This window comes from Lemur catta, chromosome 11, assembly GCF_020740605.2.
Source record: "Lemur catta isolate mLemCat1 chromosome 11, mLemCat1.pri, whole genome shotgun sequence".
NCBI classification, from domain to species: Eukaryota; Metazoa; Chordata; class Mammalia; order Primates; family Lemuridae; genus Lemur; species Lemur catta.
Window position 1 is genome coordinate 28,935,329 of NC_059138.1, and position 19,992 is coordinate 28,955,320.

General features: G+C 45.1%; 1 protein-coding gene across 1 annotated transcript in view; it reads left to right on the plus strand.

Annotated features, from left to right (window-relative positions):
- The window catches only part of WNT2 (Wnt family member 2), a 38,382-nt gene that overhangs the window by 16,231 nt on the left and 2,159 nt on the right, over positions 1-19,992 (plus strand). The window contains exon 4 of the mRNA XM_045565531.1: positions 5,523-5,787. Within this exon, the coding sequence (XP_045421487.1) occupies positions 5,523-5,787 (265 nt within the window). The remainder of the gene's footprint in view (positions 1-5,522; positions 5,788-19,992) is intronic.

Below are 19,992 nucleotides of genomic sequence, written 5' to 3' on the forward strand. Positions count from 1 at the left end.
ACGCTGGAGGATGTGCCCTGGAAGCACAGTGCTCCTCGCAGCCCACCCCAGGGCCAAGCAGACCGACCATCACTGGGTGGCCACGGGAGCCCCTGCAGGGGAGCCCCATGCTGATGGCAGAGCCCACTGTATGTCATTTCCAAATGCTGGCAGATCCCCAGAAAGAACCCAGGCACACAAGCCCTGCTCCGTCCTCTAAACTCACCAGTTGGACAAGTCACTTCTCTGGGGAGACATGAGCAATGGGGTGGAGGGAGCCAGGAGTGTTACTCAGATGGAATTTCTTCCTCAAGAAGCCAGGAAGAAAGTATTGAAAAAAACATGAGAAAAAACATAAGAGACATAGAGGATTGATTCAGAAGGTTCAGTGACTAATTAGAATGCCATAAAGAACGACTAAGAAAAGTAGAGAGGAGGAAAATATTAAAGAAAATCTCTCAGTGCTGAAGAACATGTGTTCAGATTGGAAAGGCCTGCTGAGTGCTGAACAGGATTAATGAGGGGGAGGGGGTAATATTGTGATATTTCAGAACCATAAGAATAAGGGAGATTCCAGAAGCTTTCAGAGGGGAAAAATACGAAGTGAAATGAAAACAAAAACAAATCTGTTTTAAAAGAATCAGCCAGATACCAAACTTCCCATCTGTAACACTAGAGCCCAAAAGCCTGCAGTGCTATACCTTCAAAGTTTTGAAGGAAAATTATTTCCAATCCAGGATTCTATACCCAGCCAAGCTATTAATCAAGTGTGAAGGCTGAATGAAGACATAGGAGACATGCAAGAATTCGAAAAATGTGCCCACCTTGAAGGAGTTACTCGACAATGCGCTGCAGCAAAAAGAAGGAATAAATCAAAAAAGAAACAACATGGCATCTATTAGAGTGTGTGTCCAGGTGAGGAGGGCGTGGTGTTAGGTCTCAGCTGTAGAGCCAGTCCAGATTGGAGTCAAAGGATGGAGGACCGTGGAGCCCCCAGGAAATGAGAATTGATGGAGTAGGTGACATGATTGTGAAGTTATGATCAATGCAACCGGTAGCAACTAAAACAAGAAAATGCCAAACTTCACTTTAAGAACATTCCTTATTGACACAGAGGTTGTGATATTGGATCAGAGATCATGAGATGCAGCACTGGAACAGTACTCGGTTATGCAGCTAACAATATTATGTAGATGTTTATGTTTTTAAGTTTTAGAATCAACATCTAGACATGCGGTGGAATACTTAAGTATAGGCACAGAACAGAGGTCCTTGCTTTTTAGTCACTCATTCTTTTATGGTCCAAATGAAACATTTCCAGCCCCTCCCTCAGTGGCCAGGCATGGGAACCCCCAGCTCCTCCCCCAGAGCTTCCTGCGGAGCCCCCAGGGGTCGCCGCTGTAGCCTGTCCCTCTGCTGTGGCCGCGGCCCACTGATCCGCCCATCCATGGGCGCTTGGGTTCTACCCTGGCCACCACTCATCTTTCATTCCCTCCAAAGCAACGCTAGCAGAGATTGTCGCTGGTGGCACATTTCTCCTGGAGGATCCGATGTTTGGGAAGCATAGAGTAGGAAACAACTTCTGATTCCGTCATCGGTTTTCCCTGTTCCTAGAAATGCAATGAGGGCTCCTGCCGCGGGAATTTCTCGCCGCTGCCGCCCTCCATCAGCCCGCAGACTCCGCTCTCCGCCGCATCCCTGCGCGTGGACGCGATTCTCGGCCCCGGCTGCGCATTAGAAACACCTGAGCAACACGAGCACCATCAAAGCCCGGGCCCCACGCCCACCCCAGGGTCTGCTTTACCCAGACTCGGGAGGGGCTAGAAACGATCCCCAGGTGATTTTAATGTGTAGCCAAGAATGGGAAACTCGGCTCTGCTCCCTCCAGTTGCCAGGGAACAATCCTCGAATTCCTGTTACCATGCAAAGTGTTGACTCTTTTTCTTTTCCCCTCTGCTTCCAGACCATGAAATCCCTCACACTGCAGCAGATCGTAGGAGAACATTTTTTCCCTCTTCTTCCGTGTACGCACATGCAGGCCTTTAAAAAGAGGATCAGACCACATATATTGTTCTGCATTTTGCTTTAAACATTTGACTTCCTTTTGTCCCTGTAAGACTGATCTACCTCATTTTTCAGAGACCACATAATATTCCATTATTAAGCATATACTATAATTTGCTTAGCCATTTTCCTATTGATGTCATTTGAGTTTTTTCCTCATATTTTGTTATTACTAATTATGCAGTAGCTGCAGTGAGCATCCATGTGGGTGTGTGTCCTTCAAAACATGTGGAAATATTTCCCAGAGTGGAATCGCCAGGTCAAAGGATATGTACATTTAAAATTTTTACGGGTATTGCAAAAACACTCTCCATTTAAATGTTGTATCAATATACTCTCCCACCAATGGGTTGTTAAGGCGGTGGTCCCCAACCTTTTTGGTGCCAGGGACTGGATTCATGGAAGACAATTCTTCCACAGATTGGGGGGATGTTTTGGGGATGATTCAGGCGCATTACATTTATTACATTTGCAGCCGCTCCCGGCGCTGATCCGACAGGAAGCAGAGCTCAGGCGGTGATGCCAGCAATAGGGAGCGGCTGTAAATACAGGTGAAGCTTCAATTGCAGGCCAGCCACTCACCTCCTGCTGTGCAGACTGGTTCCTAACAGGCCACAGGCTAGTACCAGTCCATGGCCCTGGGGTTGGGCACTGCAGTGTTAAGTGTTTCCTCTGCCTCTTAACAGCACCAAATATTATCATATTATTAATCTTTTTTACTTTATTTTACTTTATTTGCTAATTTGCTAGGCAAAAAAAATAAAAGGTGTTACATTGTGTTAGTTCACATTTCTCTGATTACTAGTGAAGTTAAACATCTTTTTGTTAGTACTTTGTATTTCTTCTATGAATTGCCTATTTAATGAATTTTTGATGGCTGTTTGGAAGATGCAATCTAATCCCCAGCTATTTCTCTCTCTACCCCGCCCCCGGCCATTGTAACAGGCCTGTAATATTATCCAGTCAGTTCTTGATTATTCAAAGGAACAGAGGGTAGTTGAGTATTAAAATTCAGAATTTCAGAAAATTATAATGTGATTTATATTAGGATTTTAAGCATTTTTTTAGAAAGGGCACAGGTGTGGGAGGGAGGCATATGTGATTCACATCCCAGTTCTGCCTCTGTCTAGCTTGGTGATTCTAGGGATTTTCCTCACTGAGTCCTGGTTTTCATAACTGTAATATGGGAACAATAACTTAGCCTAATTGCAATAATTATATAAGGTAATATCTGTAAACCTCCCGATGTGGAGCCTGGCACATAGTTAATACTGGATAAATGGCTATTATTGTAATAATGTTATTAAAACACTTGAATGTTAAAACTGTTCCAAACCAGGAGCCCTCCTTGTGAGTTTCTCCGTCCCATAGCCTTACTCTTACCTCAACTGCTCTCTAAAACAGGCCGCCTATCCTGCCATCCCCTTCCCGCTGCCTCTCTGACTGAGCAGGGCCTTCTCTTCTTCAGGGTTAAGGGTTTGAATTTTAAGTCTGCAAACCCAGTACATAGAAGAGGTGAGGTAGCCCCAAACTGTGATTGAGCCCAGAGCGGGTTGTGTTAACAATCGGGGCTGGAGACACGAGCAAACGCAATAACAGTTCCAGGCCCGCCTGTCCCCTCCCCTGTCCCCAGACCTCACTGTTAGCGAGGAAGAGAGGAATGGTGCTTGCACAGATGATCAACAGTGTCTGTCACTGCCACATGTATTTGTAACGGTTTATAAGCTGTATTTTTAAGATCCAATTTTAAATTCATATGTAAATCCTTTGATTAGTTATATAAAAGTATCAGCTTTGAAGTTTGCACCCTGGAAACTCAGCATTACAAAGGGAGAGCAGTAATATTTCTTGTCATTTTTAAGTATTACTTATGAGTACATAACCTAGCTTTAAAAGGAATACGCTTGGAAGAATGAGCATTCGTATTCAATTTCCAAGCATGTGGCATGGAGTGAGTTTTGTGTGGTGCTCTCTGAGATCTTAGGAGGAAAATCTCCCGGACAGGTGGGCCCCACAGAAGGCAGAGTGGGGAGCTCAGATGGCACTGCCAGGGTTGTGTCTGTGGCAGAGGCCTGCCCTGCAGCTCATCCCGTGAGCCTCATACCAAACAGCTGGAATGCAAAGGTGGGGGAGCACGTGGGAGGGTGTAATTCTAGAGAGGGAGTTCATGCTAAGACACACTTTAAAGATGCCCGGGTCCCTGTAACTCAGAGAGCCAGGCTAATGAAGTTCTTCCTGCTCACTTCACTGTCCTTGACCTCCATGGCTGGCTCATGTGAGAGGAGAGATTTCAGATGTGTCAGGGGCACAGGCCACTATGGCAGCAAAGGAGGAAACAACATCTAGGTGCCGAGGCCCGACCTGGGAGGAGCGTGAGCAAATCACGTTACTGAGCTTGGGCAAGTCACCTTACCTCCCTGATCACTGGTTCCCTCGTCTATAAAATGGGAAGAACAGTAGATCAGGGGTGTTGTGAGGACCGTGAGCACTACTAACTCTCTTCACTTAGGCGAGCCAAGGAGAAATGGGCCAGGGGGGATAGCTCTCACCAAATCGTTTTGGGGATGGTGCAGCTACCTCTGCTGGCTCATACCAAGACCAAAGCAGAAACATCCTTGGACAGTTCCAGGCCCACCAGTCCCCTCCCCTGTCCCCAGACCTCATACCCACAGAAGGGGGGCATTTGTTTTGGGAGCCAGCTGAGATGGGCCTGTCCCACTTTCCTTTGCATCCTCCCTAAGAAAGATCAGAGCAAACCCATCCTTGTCATCTAAGCTGAATAATGTGACAGATTGGAGGGATAATCTCCCTAATTTAATGTCAGCCTCGGGTCACTAACTGACTTTTCAGTGCAGCCTGGCTCAGCCCTTTATTGGCTGTGTAACTGTGAACAAGTGCTTTAACCTCTCTAAGTCACGGTCCTCAGTCATATGCAACATAAATATGGTAGCACAGGATTGTTGTGAAGATTAAGGTCATTAAGATAGAGAGTATAAAGCATTAGCATAGTGCCTGGAACACAGAAAGCACTCTGTACATAGTAACAATTACTATTATTGGTTTATTGAAAGACACAGACTTAGCAATTACTTTGTTAATCTAATTTGCATGGTAGCACACATTTTTAATATTGTAAAGCTATATTTATTTAGAAAATACTCCAATTCGTTCCCTTACTCTTCAAACTGGCCATGTACCCTATTAAATGTGAGGTTTTTGTTATGCCGATAGCCAGTGGGGGTCGCAGTTAGGCACTACCTCTCCAGTCTCTACCCACTAACCCCTCCTGCTGCAGTCAGCACAGTGTGGCTAAAGTGACCAGCAAGTGACAAGTGGTGCTCCACCATCTCCCAGTCATTAGCCCCATGATCCAGCGTCCTCAGAGTCACTTCCTGGATGCTTGGAGGTAAGGAAAGTTGTAGCACGTGTCACATGCTCGAGGCCACCTCTGTTGAACTTGCCCCTGTCTTTCCCGGCAGGCTGTAAAGCAGTTCTTGAAGCAAGAGTGCAAGTGTCATGGTGTGAGCGGCTCCTGTACCCTGAGGACATGCTGGCTGGCCATGGCCGACTTCAGGAAAACGGGGGCCTATCTCTGGAGGAAGTACAATGGGGCCATCCAAGTGGTCATGAACCAGGATGGCACTGGTTTCACTGTGGCTAACAAGAGGTTTAAGAAGCCAACAAAAAATGACCTCGTGTATTTTGAGAATTCTCCAGACTACTGTATCAGGGACCGAGAGGCAGGTAAGTTCAAAATATGTTATTCACAGCACCTAATTCTTTCAACAATCGATATTCCACAATTTAAACGAGGCTTTGTATTTTCAGCCTGCTGCTTTCAGGTTCAAAGCTCATGTTCCTCATAATTCACATTGAAACTGCACAGAGAGCTCTCCTAAGCAACTGGAGAAACGGGTTGATTCTACGCAGATTGATAACATGTAGATTCCGGAGAAATGGAAACCCAATAAGAATGTACGGGGCAAAAAGTCCAAATATGCAGATTAGCAAAATTCTTCAGCCTGGGCAAAATTCTAATTAGTGCATGAATGTGCACTATGTAGGTACAGCAGCCAAGCATCTTTCACGTGATCCTGAAGCTGAGAGGAGGATAGCTTTGCAATGTACCTTCCCTCTGTGACTATGGAAAAGGGTTGCAGGGCTTTAAATTAAGCCTATTCTGAAAGTGCCCTACTTCACCTTCCCTTGCTCTTTTCAATGTGCTTAGAAGTTGCCAAATACTAAACAGCGAGGATTCACCCCCATCTCTAGGCTGTAGATGGGCAGTGGATGAGGGCTGTGTGAGAGGCACTTCCCTTCCAGATAGAAACTTCTCTGTCTTGAACTCTCTTAAAGAGCAGCTCCCTCAGCCTCCACACAGCAGCCGCTCCCACCTGTCTGGTTTTGGACACGTGCATGCTCCACCTCTCACCCCTCCTGATCAGCCTTGAACTCCAGACTTGGCTTGTTCTTTGCAGACTCTGGTGCAAAATGAGTACAAGTTTAAGTCGATAGGAGGTGATGGGAGCCCACAGCCCACTTGGGTTCAGGCCAGTTTCTCTGACTTGATAGAGAACAAGGGAATTCATTATCAGAAAAACCATTCTTTAACTTAGATTCTGAGTTTTCTTTTTTTTCATTCCCAAATAATTGCAAAGGCACCAGTAAAACAGTGCAGTTGGCAGCCAACTCCTAACATTAGATCGACCAAGAGACAAGGTTACCAGGGAATGTCACAAGGAGGCCAAGGCCTCTTTTCTGCCCCGAGTGGTTGAATTTCCTTCTTGGTTTGCTGCGCTAGTTTCTTGCAGCATTTGAGCAGGTTTGTACACGCAGCCTAGGGATTAATGACAACTGAGCAGAGGACCAGATGCTGTGCCCTGCTGCATTCCTGACACGCTTTGGGACCTCTAACAAGTCATCCTACTTGTCAGGCCAAAGTTTCAGCCAAATCACCACAAAACCTGTTCTTTGATACAGGATTGTCCCAAGGGTCTGGCTCTCCCTCTGCCAGTCACTTGCTGTTTAACCTTGGCCTCCACCAAGTGAACATGGAGATCATGGTATCTTGATCGTTTTAGGGCCTATGTATTGATGCCTGTGTGCTGGGTACCAAGCCGAGACCACTGCATGCATGGTCTTATTGAATCCTAGAGCAGCCCTATGACATCAGTGTGTTGGAAATAGTTTGCACAGGGAGGGAAGCAGTTATACTTGAGGATTGTGGCTGGTAAGAGGCAGAGCAGGGACTTAAACCTGAGTCTTTCCTTTCAGCCATTTCATCCTGCCTCCCTCTGCACCAGGCACAAGGTGTGCAGCTGCAGGTGCCGGCTTTCTAGGGGAACCTAATTTATTTACTCTCTTGTTTCTCTTCCATCTTAGACTCATTTTTGTTTACCTGACTTTTAAGTAAATGTAAATTTGATGCTTGCTTGGTGTTGATTAACCAGTATCCACTCTGTTTTTTTTTTTCTTTTCTTTTTTTTAAATATCCATTCTAATGTATTGGATCAGATTTCCAGAAAGATTCCTAAATTATTCATAAATTATCTGAACAGTGCTTAATTCATGCCCTGTTTAGCTGGGCCTAAGAATTCCAAAGTTATCCATGCAAACCTTGCAACATTTCCTTTTAATTCTGTGGACCATCAGATGATTATTTTAGTAAAAATACGATTCAAGATATTTGATATCATGTAAGCAAAAGTTCAGATTGTGAAAATAATTTTTTTCATTGTTCATATTTGGCATCATGTACGAAAAGGTGGGTTTTATCTAAGAAAGCTGCTTTCAACCCATACAGCTGCCGAGGGCCTTGCTCTTGGTTGTGTGACCAATAGCTGTAGCCTTTTAAAGATGAGGCTTTATCCTGTCCATTTTCTACTAGAAACTTCTGTAGTATGTGCTCTAGCCAGGCAGTCAAAAACGGTTGTAGAAGTTTGTGGGTACAGAATTATGCGGGAGTAGCCTCTAACCTCTGTCAGTGGATCAGGGGGTGGCCTGCAAGAGGGGAGGTTTCCTGCCTGTCACTCGCAGTGGGATGCAGGAGCCTGTCCTCTAAATGAAGCTGCTGGGTCAGCACGGGCCACCCTCTCAGCCTGTGTTAAAGAACCACCCAGCACACCCACGTTACCGAGGGACCCTCTCCCCTGCGCTAAAACCATACATTAGGAAGGGCCTGTTTTCTGCCAAATGGAACTCTCACATGTTTGAAATGGGCTATCCTCAGGCTCCAAAATAAGTCAAAAGTTTGCAGTAAAATTTAAATCAAGTCACACATAATTTCTATTTTTTGTATTTTCTCTTTTAAAAAAGGGCATTGACCCATCCCAACGTTACATCCCACACCACCCAGTCTGCTTTGCTGTGGGTATTTTGTTTTGTTTTGCTTTTGCTTTTGTCTTAAATCATTGTTTTGGTTTTTAAATCATGCACATTTAAATATTCAGCTTAGTGAGCACTTTCTGCTTGCCAAAATGAAAAGCAATGGTGGTGAACAGGTTGAATATTGTCATGTAACGAGTATTTGGAATGGACTAGTTTTACTCTTGCTGGTCAGCAACTACTTCCTGTTCAAAGTTAACTTGTTGACTGATGTGAGCTGTCTTGTTTCGCCAATTAGGTCCATGCAGTGGATAAAGTCTACAAGTCTAGTCCACTATTTCTCAGAGTCCTATTGAACCAGAATCTTAGGAACTGTGATGCTGTATGCTTTTCAAATGTAAGCACATCACAGTTTGAAAGATCAATGATTGAGGTGGCCCATGATTCTTGATTTTCCCTAAGTTTTAGGTAGAAGAAATGCAGAGGGACTTTTTCTTGAGTACCTGAACTCTTACAAAGGAAAAGAAAAAATGTGTTTATCTAAGGAGTTCTAGATAAATGTTACCCAAAAGGCCCCCACCCTGGCTTGCCCAGTATAAGAAGGCCATTCTTTCACATTTAGGCCCTGTGTCTTTAGGAACCCTCTTTTATTTCAAGTTGACAAATGAAAATGAGTTCAATCGTCAAAACTTTCACTGGAATTAGTCTGACAGAAGTTATCAAGCCAGCCCACTGAGGAAGTCCTGAAACAACGATACCAAGACTAGCGAATTGTGATGAGAAGTATTGCAGAGTTGAGACCCTGGTGTGTTCCCGGGTGAGGGCAGACCTGGATGGGGAAGGAAGATGGGAACATTGCTTGAGTTCCTACTAAGAGTCAGGCCCTGTGCTGTACACCTTATGTGCATATTCTCTGGCTTTTCACAGCAGTTACTTCCCCTTATAGAGAAGGAAAGTGAGGCTCTGAAAAGTTACTTAACTTGCCCAAGATTGCATGACCTATAAGTGGGAAACTAAACAAAATAAATAAGTCAATAAAAATCAAAACAAAAATTCATACCTTTCCTACTGTACCACTTACCTCCTAAAATTTGAGTAGTATCTGTATGTGTGTGCGTGCTCATGGCAGGGGTAAGTCCTGTGTAACAAGGAGGCAGCATGAGGACAGGGACCTTCATGGGGTGAGATGCCCACAGAGTGGGGAGGTTGAAAATGATCAGAATCCAGCTGCACCCACATTTAGCTTAAGTTGCCATTTCACTGAAAAGCCCTTCAAGTTTTTATGAGTGTCAGTGTCTTTAATTGTTCCTAAGAAATAAATAGTAAGCCCCAAAACCCATGAAGGAAGATATTCTTATGGCAACAACAACAACAAAAGACATTTTCCCCTAGTCTTCAGTTGAAGAACGTGAGTGCCCAGAGGTTCAACTGTTACTACTCTCCCATGCCGCTCAGATTAGAAGAGTACGTACCACCATGTGATGTTGTGCATGTGACACTTTGCAGGCCAAATTGGAGACTAGATCCTGGAAGCCAGGCTTTCTGGGATGAGTATTCTGTGGCTCTGTGGTTATCTACTCTGCTTATTGCCCCAGGCATCTGTAAATCAAAGAAGCCCTTAAGTTAGAGATAGTTTCATCTCTAACTCAGGAATGCTGCTGTCCTCTCCAGAGAAAGTGTCTGCACCTAATCACAGGCCACTTTGACTGGTTAGGATGTAAAAACCCTGACCTGGGCCAGAGGTCACCCTGAGGTCTCCTCTCCAACTGTAGGAAACAAGCAACCCTCCAACTCTTCTCCAGTCAAGTTCAAAAAGCAAATGGAGATCAGCAGTTGTTTAACTTGTTGCCTGCTGCAAACCCGATACCTGCCTGGCAGCTCCGGGCTGTGCATGGTGTAAGCTCTCAGGTATCGCTTTTTTTGCACATAAATCATATTTGGCAAGCTGAACTCAGAACCCATGGGAACACAATCCCCATCCTGGTTTTGCAGCGATTAGTGTCCTCGCTTGCCCTGTGGTGTGGCCTGGTTTGCAGAACCTGGTGAACAGTGATCGTGTCCCAGCAGCTGAACAAAAACAAGGGAACAGCAAGCATGTCCGCCAATAGCAATGGGCGGAGCTTATTTAGATACTAGTATGTACAATTCCCACCAGGACATCTTACGTCCCTCATTTGTCACCAAACAAATATTTATCGAGCTCCTTCTATGTGCCAGACTATTATAAGCCCTGAAAATGCAAAGATGAGGAAGGCGGACTCAGTGTTGCTCTGGTAGCTTCATCCACCTTGTGGTCTTTGAAGCAGTCTGAGGCTTCAAGGCTCAGTCTGAGCTCTTTCCTCGCTCTACTTTCTCCCAGGTTGGTCTTCTCAGTTCCTGTGGCTTTAAATGCTACCCCTGTCCTCGTCTATCTTCTCTGCCCTCATCCTGTGGCCAATTCTCTGCTTTACAGCTTCACTCAGATTCCCCACATTTATATCAACCTGATTCTGTTCAAAACGGAACTCCTGAAACTCGTTTTCCCCTAGTCTTCCCCGTCTCAGAAAATGGTTGTGCCACCCACGCCGGTGGTCAAGCCACAAGCCTGAGTCATTCATTCCACTCCTTTCTCTTGCCTCTGCCACACCGTCCAGTCTGTCACCAGGGTCTTTTGAATGTTTCAAGGACTTCTCTGCTTCTCTGTCTTCGCTGCCACCCCCGGGTCCAAACACAGCTCTGTTCTTTCATTCATAACACCTGCCACAGTGTTTAGTGAGTTTGTTTAAATATTTGTTTGTTTCCTGGCTGCCCCGCTGGGCTCCACTGGAGATTCCATGATGGCGGGAATTATATGTGTCTTGTTCACTGGATCCCCAACACCTAGTATATAAACACGCCTTGAGTTGAATTGAATGGCAGGTTATTAACAACATAAAATATAGGTTCATCATATTGGCTGAATTCTTAGGTTTGTTGGTGCCATGTCATAGCTTAAAGATAACTTGGTTTCTTTGCAGGGAATTATGGAGCACATCTTCACTCATCACTGCTTACCTTATGACACATGGCCTATGAAAATTCCCATTTCAGCTTAATGTTAAATGGAACTTTTCCTCCTATTTAAGTGCATGAGTGGGACATTTACAGAGCTTAAGATGTTGCTTGCTGGCCATTTCCCTAGAGATAAAAATCTCAAATAAAGGAATGCATCAGCAGACTCTATCTATTGCTTTTAGTTGCCATGAGATAGTTCTATTTGGCTTTCAGGACTATCAGTGAGATAGTTTTCATTTACCACTATCAGTGAGATCACTGGTTAGTTCATGATTTTATTGTTAATATAACCAAAAATACTTTTTATATCCACTGCTATTTTGTGTTATAGGCATGATCTATAAATCTGTTACTTTTCAAAATACAAACTTAGTAGACTAACTATATTTTTAGTATACACCAAAACGTGCCCTAATTTGAATTGACAGTGGCAATCAGATTGAATTGTGAAAATTGAAGAAAAGGAACTTTTTTTTCAAAAAAAGAGAAAAATTTCTTTCAAAAAAGAAATGCTCATTTCTTATTCAAATTCTTTGACATAATTTGAACAGCTAACAACAAAGAATTTACCAAATAGATGTCCTTTTCTTTTGAAAATAGGAAAAAGACCTCACTTTTAATTATCACATTGATGTGTTACTAAGGAAAGGATGATATTAAATACTTTAAGATAATGAATTTGCCTACTTCACTTAAGCTTTTCTCATGAACCCTGTTTTATACTGGTAAATCTCTTCTTTAAAGATATGCAGATTCCATAATATTAGGGAAAGAGCCCTGCATAATCTTACAAGACTTAGAGCTACAGATTGCTACCTATTACTGTTTCTCCTGATTACTAATTGGGTAGCCATGGACAAATTCACTTCCCTGGGTCTCTTAAGATACGGATATTTCATCTAGCAATTTCTAAGCTTCCTATGATTCAATGAGTGAATTAATTATTAATTAATTTTAATTAAGTTCGCAGTAACAGAACCTTAACTTGATGCCACAAACTCCCTTAAGTTGTCATTTTTAATTTCTATCATTTAAAAATGTGCCACCTTTCTTGTATATGTTCTCTCTATACCAAGCGAGACAATTTGAATAGAGATAAGGTTTAGCTGGTCTGCTACTACCATAGTGTGTGAAGACTGGGTGCCCACTCCCTCAATGGGAAGGCTGGTCTCAATTTTTAAGAAATTGTTTTTAATTTAATATTTAATGAATCAGCACATGTGTTGACCACCTAGGCACTATGCAGTATATAGAAGAAAGCATAAGGCTTAACCCTTGTCCTTGGGCAGTCAAGATGCATGAGAAATGAATAAGCATTTCTTGAGGCCAATTGCATGATATGCATCACAGACCTCACGAAGGAGGTCAGCTGGTTGGGGCCCTGTAAAATAGGCCTGACTCTTGAAGGATGGGAAGACTTGCAATGGAGAGGAGGAAGAGGAAAGGCCAATACACCAGATGAGAGTGACTCTTACGAGGAAACAGTCTACATGGCTGTGACATCAGAAAGTCATTTCGGTGGGATAGTGAGGAGATGGCTGGGTAGCGGGTACAGGTGGGGGGCAGTGGGAAATAACTCAGGTGGGCTAGGCAGTGCCAGACATGGAAAGCCTCACGGAGTGTGACTATAACAACTTTAATTTCCTTGTAAGATTTGCTAATTTAATAGGACATGCTTTCCTATGCCAATCAAACTTTTCCAAGTTATGTAAGCATTGAATAAAATCATCTGAGATAAGCGAGGATAGTGTCTTTCCTAAGTAGCTTCAGCTTTGGGATCCTTAATGTGAGGAAGGGGTAGGCCTCACCAGTAGATGAATGTGCGGTCTCTAACATTTGCTCTTTAACATTCTTTTGTTCCCCCAATAAATCTGTGTCATTAATGACAACGTGTAAGTCAAGCAGAGGAGAACCAGCCTATTGGATGACAGGCTTAAGTGAATCTTGCTTTACGCCCTAATAGTCAACATATGGGCCTCCATCAGCCTGGAGTGGCAGGAATTTCCAAAGACACAGGCCTATGGAGAGGGGAGGGGGTGGAGAGAGAGAGAGAGAGAGAGAGAGAAAGAGAGAGAGAAGAGAGAGCCCTTGCTCCTAGAAGTATGGGTCTGGGAACTATTAGCAAAAGCCCCTCTGCTCCTCCTCTGCTGTCAGGAAGATGCATGTTAGTGGAGACAGAAATGTTTTTACACTGGGAACCCTGACTCCATTATTAATTTTATAGCTCTGGGGATGGGATGCTTGATTCTGTAAAGTTCCCTCCATGTTGCCCCACCAAAAGTGTGTTAAGTGTGCTAAACCTATGTGATTTAGAAACTCCAATTCTCCATCTTCCTTTCTCCCATGCATATGTGAGCTCTTGTGCAAGTCAGGATGAGGACAACATGTGTGGGGAGGAGAAAGGTCTATCTGGCTGGAAGCAGCACTTCCCACAGCGCAGATGTTGCCCAGTCTTCAAGATTCTGCCTGGATCTTACAGACACAGTTTAGGCAGATGATCTCAGACAGTTTGATGCAAAGATGACAAGAAGGTTGGAGTCTGAGTCTACAACCCTCTGTGTCTGGGGGTTGGGCTCTGGACCCAGGCAGGCCACACATCTGGGCACACACCACAAACATAAAGCAAAAGGAAGTCAGGGAAATGCACTTTCAACTTGTCACTTCTCTCATACGTGAACTGTGTAAATCAAAGTGCAATGTGAAATAACATTATAAAGCAATCTGAGTGATTGCATAAAATAAACATGTGAAATGCGAAGCATCCACGTAGGTGTTTATCCTTTTAAAATATCAATTTGAGAGACTCTAATGATAGGGCCACTAATTGAAAATATTTTTTAAATGTCTCCCGTGAAGTATTTTTAGAGCCAGTCACACATGCTTTTGTAGATACAGTGTGGTGCCAATATTTGCCTTGTGAAGACCAAGCTAGTTGTTGGAAGGGCTCAGAGAATCTTAGAAGGAAGTATGAAGAGTTAGACAAGTGATCAAGCTAAGCAATTCCATTTTTGATGAGATACAAATTGATGCTATTGGCTTCCTTGAACCAGAAGGTTCTGCTTGGAGAGGGCTCTTCCCAGTTGCATCAGTGGCAGACATCAAAACCACCTTAGGGGCACACGTGTTTTGGAGATGTGCATCCTGACATTGCAAAATTATTCTCATTCCTCAAAAAAGGTTACAGGAATCTGCTAACAATACAGGAAAAATGCAGCAAAAGCTACTAGTGTCATGTTAGTAGCTTTTACATTTTCTCACAAAACTTTAAATGTCTTAATTGTCAACAGCATATTGTGAGCTGGAAAAAAAGGCTCCTTTCCAAAAAAGTTACATGTCAGGACTTTTGCAAGTTCTTGATTAGATAAAAGAATTAAGGGAGAGAGCAGGAAAGATGCCACAGCACTGGTCACATATGGTTATGAGGGAGCCTGCTTTCTCGCGCCCGGCAGGGCACCAGGACGGGGTGCTCTGCGGAGGGGCAGAATATCTCAGTGGTCAACGCTGAGCTCTGGAGTCAGACATGCCTGGTTTCAAGTCCTGACCTTGCCACCAGCTAGCTGTGTGATCCTGGGCAAGTTACTTAACCTACCTGAACCTCCATTTCCTCAGCTCCAAAATGGTGATGGGAAGAGGACCTTCCTTATAAAGTTATGAGAATTAAATGAAATAATGCAGATAAAATGCTTATTGCAAGGCCTGGCCCGTGTAAGTGATCCATACATACCAGCTCCAGTCATGAACAAAAAGAAAAGAAAAGAAGTGAAAAGGGAGGTAGAGGGAAAGGAAGTAAGAAGAATGAAGGGTGGGGGGATGATGGATAGATGAACTTCCCATTCTGTCCAGCTTGGAAGATTTGAAAACTTGCCTTATGGGTTGCAGGCTGATAGGTGTAGCTGGGTTTCTTTCCCTAGTGGTTTCTGTTGTGGCCAGAGCAGGGATGAGTGACTCTATTTAATTTGGAAAAAATGATCTAGAACTATGTGTCCCAAATATTTCGAACTAAACATGTAGGCAAAGCATAAAACTCAGTGGCTCCGTTTCATTTAAAAAAAAAAAATACACACACTTAAATACATAGTCTCGATTCTTTTATTTTAAGCACAATGGTGATGCTCTTTGTTTTGGAAAGACCAATGGAGGTCTTTAAGGCAGTATAGCCCTACTGCCAGCAATAATAATGAATCTCTATTATAAGTCATTAAGGGAAAGCAATACTAGCAAATTTTGTATAGATTCTATACTTTAGAAATGCTCTTTTAAGAGTTTTAATGAAATGGTTCTGTATTCTGCGAAAATGACAAGTGTCACAGCTGCCCTTCTGCTTCATAGCCTGTCCTTAGGTCTAATCAGATCCAAACCCCAAAGCAAGGCCAATTTGTCGTCCACTGCTAGGCTGCCTCATCCTCCCTTCCGGCTTCAGAGACGGCCCTTCCCTGCCAGCCTGGCCCCTTCCCTGCTGCCCCCGGTGTGACCTCACCACCAACCTCACATCAGCGGCTCTCAGTCCTCAAAAACCCTCTCTCATCTTCCCTCTTCTGGGCCCTCATTCTGCCCTATTGGGGCCGATGGCGGACAGTGGCATGTTCAGATTAATTGTGTTTTCCAGCGTTTTCTAACTGCGCGTTGAACTACTGAGACATCTCACCGCCAGAATCTTTGTTTCCTTTCCTGAAACCACTTCTAAGTTAAGCTTTTGTCAATGGTCACTGCTTTGTCTGGTCCTCTCCCTGAGTTCTGCTGAGTCATTCATTCCCCTGAGCAATCCTTCAGACAGAAGGATTTTCTGCGTTTGGGGGACAAAAAACACCACGGCCATTGCACGAGGCTGAGTTAGACCACCAGCTCAAACCTTGTTAGGCTTCAGGCCACTGGGGAAAGACCACCAAGTTAGATGTCAGAAAGAGCCCCCCAGCCTGGGTCAGGAACAAGACACTCTGCCTGCCTGTCCTTGCCCGCTAAGCCCACCGGCCCAAGGGGGATAAAGAATTCTAACGCACAGTAATGTATTCCTGGTTTTGATGCACACAGATGAAGGATGTGTGTGAAGTGAAGGATGTTTACTGGCGTGTAGGGCTTATAAACAAAACACAAAAAGGTAAAAATTCAGAGTGGCCTTTGGGATACCAAGTGAGAGCGCTTTTCACCCCCACCGAGGGTCTCATTCACACCCCCGGCCTCAGCCGCCACATCTGGGCAAAGCATTTCCCAGTCTGCGTGTCCATCCCAGCCCCTCTCACGGGTCCCGGAGAGTGTGTCCGGCGAACATTCCCCCCGGATGACCACAGTCCCAGCAAACTCCGCATGTTGAAAACTAAAGTCATTATCTTTTCTCGAGGCGGGCCCCTCCTCAGGCGTTCCCCACCTCGGGGAATCGCCGGCGCCAACGCAGTCACTCGAGCCAGAACCGAGAAACCCTCTGGACGCTTCTCACCCGCTCCCGCATCCGCCCGCGTCCACGCAGTCACCACGTCCCGCCTCTGCTGAGCGCGCCCGTTCCTACTGCTGCCCTAATCCAGGCCGCTCCGCTCCTGCCCCGAGCGCTTTCTTGGTCTCTGACTTGTCCCCTGGTCCTCGCTCAGGCCCCTGCACGCCACACGGCCCCACACCCTCGGCGTCCTTGGGAAACACGGATCAGAGCACGATGCCTTTTGCATGACAGCCCCAGCAGCGCTGCACTCCCGCCAGGGGAAGTTCAAGCCGCTCGACCCTTCAAGTGCGGCTTCCACTCACCGCACAGACCCATCTCCTGCGAGTCCCCCCAGCGCCGGATTCCAGCCGTGTGGAACTGCGCCGCTCCCCACGGTTACCCAGCTTTGCTCATTTCCTGGCCTTGACACATATGGTCGCCACCTTTCTCCTTTTCCCTTTCCCTCCTCCCCGCATCCTCCTCTTCCTCCGCCTCCTCCAACACTACCACCTTTCTCTTCTTAACTTGTTACTGAAATATCAAATGCATGCAGAAAAGTGCACGCATCCCATGTGTACAGCACGATGAATTTTCCCAAATGAACACACCTGTGTAACTGGTGTCCAGATCAGGATCCCAAAAAGGCTCAGTATTCCAGAAGCCTCCCTCACACTCCTTTTCTCTACTCCCCTAGAGAAATCACTTCCCTGCCTTCTAATAACATTGGCTAGTATTTTTCATTTTTGTACTTTTTGTAAATGAACCCCTAGTCTGAAATGAAAACTTGGCATCGGGTGTCTGTTGCTGCGTAGCAAACCACCAAAAAACTGAATGGCCTGAAACAACCTCATGGTCCCACGTAGACCTCATAGCTCCTCACGGCTGTGCTTTTCTTCCACCTGGTCACCGGGCTCCTTGGAAATCGGGTCTGCGCTCGCTGTCCCCGACTGTCCCCGAGTCCTCTCCTTCCTTCACTCCCCAGTCTGCTGCGTTCATCTGGACCATCTCCCATTCTTTACTGAAACTGCTGTCAGCGAGGAGGCACCAGCTATCTCCCTGTCGCGGAGCCCAAGGAACATATTTCAGTCTTTCCCTACTTGGCACCTCCTCCACCCCTTATTTCAGTGAGTCACCGGGTTCTAGTGACTCTCCCTCTTCAACTCATCGAGTATTTGTCCTGCTTCTGCCTCTGTTCATTGTCTCTTTCCTGGGCTATTCCAACAGCCTCAAGACTTCTCTCCCTGCCTGCCCCAAACCATTCTTCCAGACTTATCCCGACATGGTTTGGGGATTAAAAATCTGGACTGGCCCACCACCCCCCACAGAATAAAAATCAAACCGTAGCACGTCATAAAGTCTCTTTAACCTGTTGCTCCAACCTCCCTCTCTAAACTCTTTGCCTAATGCCTTTCCCCACAACCCCGTGCCTGGGTGACTTTGAATCTGTAGTCTTTTGTGAACCTGCCCTGGGAATTTCTGCTAGGAGGTTCTCTCCTGCCTGGGGTGCCACTGACCCCACCCTTCACCTGCAGATGTCCTCCTCCTTTTCATCCTGTCTCTAATGCCGGCTCCTCTGTAAAAGCACACAGCTGATGGCTCTTTTTCTGATCTTGCTACTATTAATATTAATACTAAGAAATATAATTATTGTAATATTTTTGGTTCATGCCTTCTAGAACATAAACTCCCCAGAGCAAGATTTTTGTTTTGTAAACTCATATAGCCTAGGCTCCCAGAACTGTGCGTAGCACATAGTAGTCACTCAATAAACACTTGCTAAGTGAATGAATGGGCCCTTAACATTTATTGAGCATTTTTATGCCAGGCTTTTTCATGCATTATCTCATTCCATCCTAAACACAAGCCCTATGAGGAAAGAACTGTTTTTATCCCAATTTTGCATTGCAGGAAACCGACGCTTGACAAAATGAAGTAATTTGCCCAAGGTCACAGAGTCAACACATGGCCAAGCTAGGATTTGAACCCTGATTGTCCAAAGTCTAAATAACCTTACTTGACTGTCTTTGAGCTTTGTTTGCCATGGTGCTTTGCACATGACTCTACTGTGGGTCACAGTAGCTCTTCAGCAAATGAAACAATTATTCCGAAGTAGAAGTACCTCTTTACCTATTTATCTCTGCAACACATTATGAGGTCCCCTGAGAATAGGAACTGAGTCCTAGTTATTTTATTCACCAACCCCCGCCCCCCAACAAACCCCAAGCAGCCAGCACAGTGTCTTACACATGTTTGTGTCCACTAAATGTTTATTGAATGAAATAATGGGTGTGCTGTTAAGAGGCAGCTTTTGGCAGTGCGCCCTTTTTGCACTATCAGTAATTTTAAGGACTGTCCTGATGGTTGCCCTGAATCCAGCCCCAGCTGCTGCCTCTTCCAACTCTTTGCTTCTTCAGCACGATGTAGGCTCAGGGCCACCCCTGGCTGATTCACCCTCCACCCTGACCCCGGGCCTTTGCCATCCTTCCTGTCCTCATGAAATTCCCCGGCCGCTCTTCCTGCTCTTGGAGGCCGATCACGCAGAGCAAGTTCTACCCCTCCCTCTCCTCTTCTTAACCCTGCGCCCTGCTTGAACCCTGCCGCTTCCCTGGTCATCCTTGACAGGCAGGGCAACATGACATTTTTGTAGATAATTCTAACACAGAGTGGATTGTGATAAACAGAGACAGTCACGAGGCCCTGTAGGAGTTAGAAGAGGGAGACATTCCTAGTTAAATGATGGAGAAGCTGGAAATGAATTAAATCATTGTCTTTTTCACCGTGATTTGTTTTGTTTTTAAATAAGGAGTTTAGCTTCTATAGGGAAATTTCTTATAAGGATACAGAGTCTCTAGGACCTCAAAGGTTGGAATGCAGCCAGGCCTCAGGGAGAAATAGATGCAGAACCAGAAAATAGTTTGGAATGTGGGCAGCTTTTTCATTCCAGGTCTGGTCTTCATTGTCTCTGTACATTTGCTTTGTTCCTGCCTCTGGGTGGACCTGGTCTAGTCCACTGACTTCATCATGGGATGTGGCTGCCAATGGCAACCAAGTTTATATTTAGAGATGTTGACCGGCTGTCAAAATCACACATCTCAGGGAAATCCACCTGATTGGCCCAGCGTGAGTCAGGTGCTCACCCCTGGTCCAATCATCTGCTGCCATTGAACAGGGACATGTTGTACAAC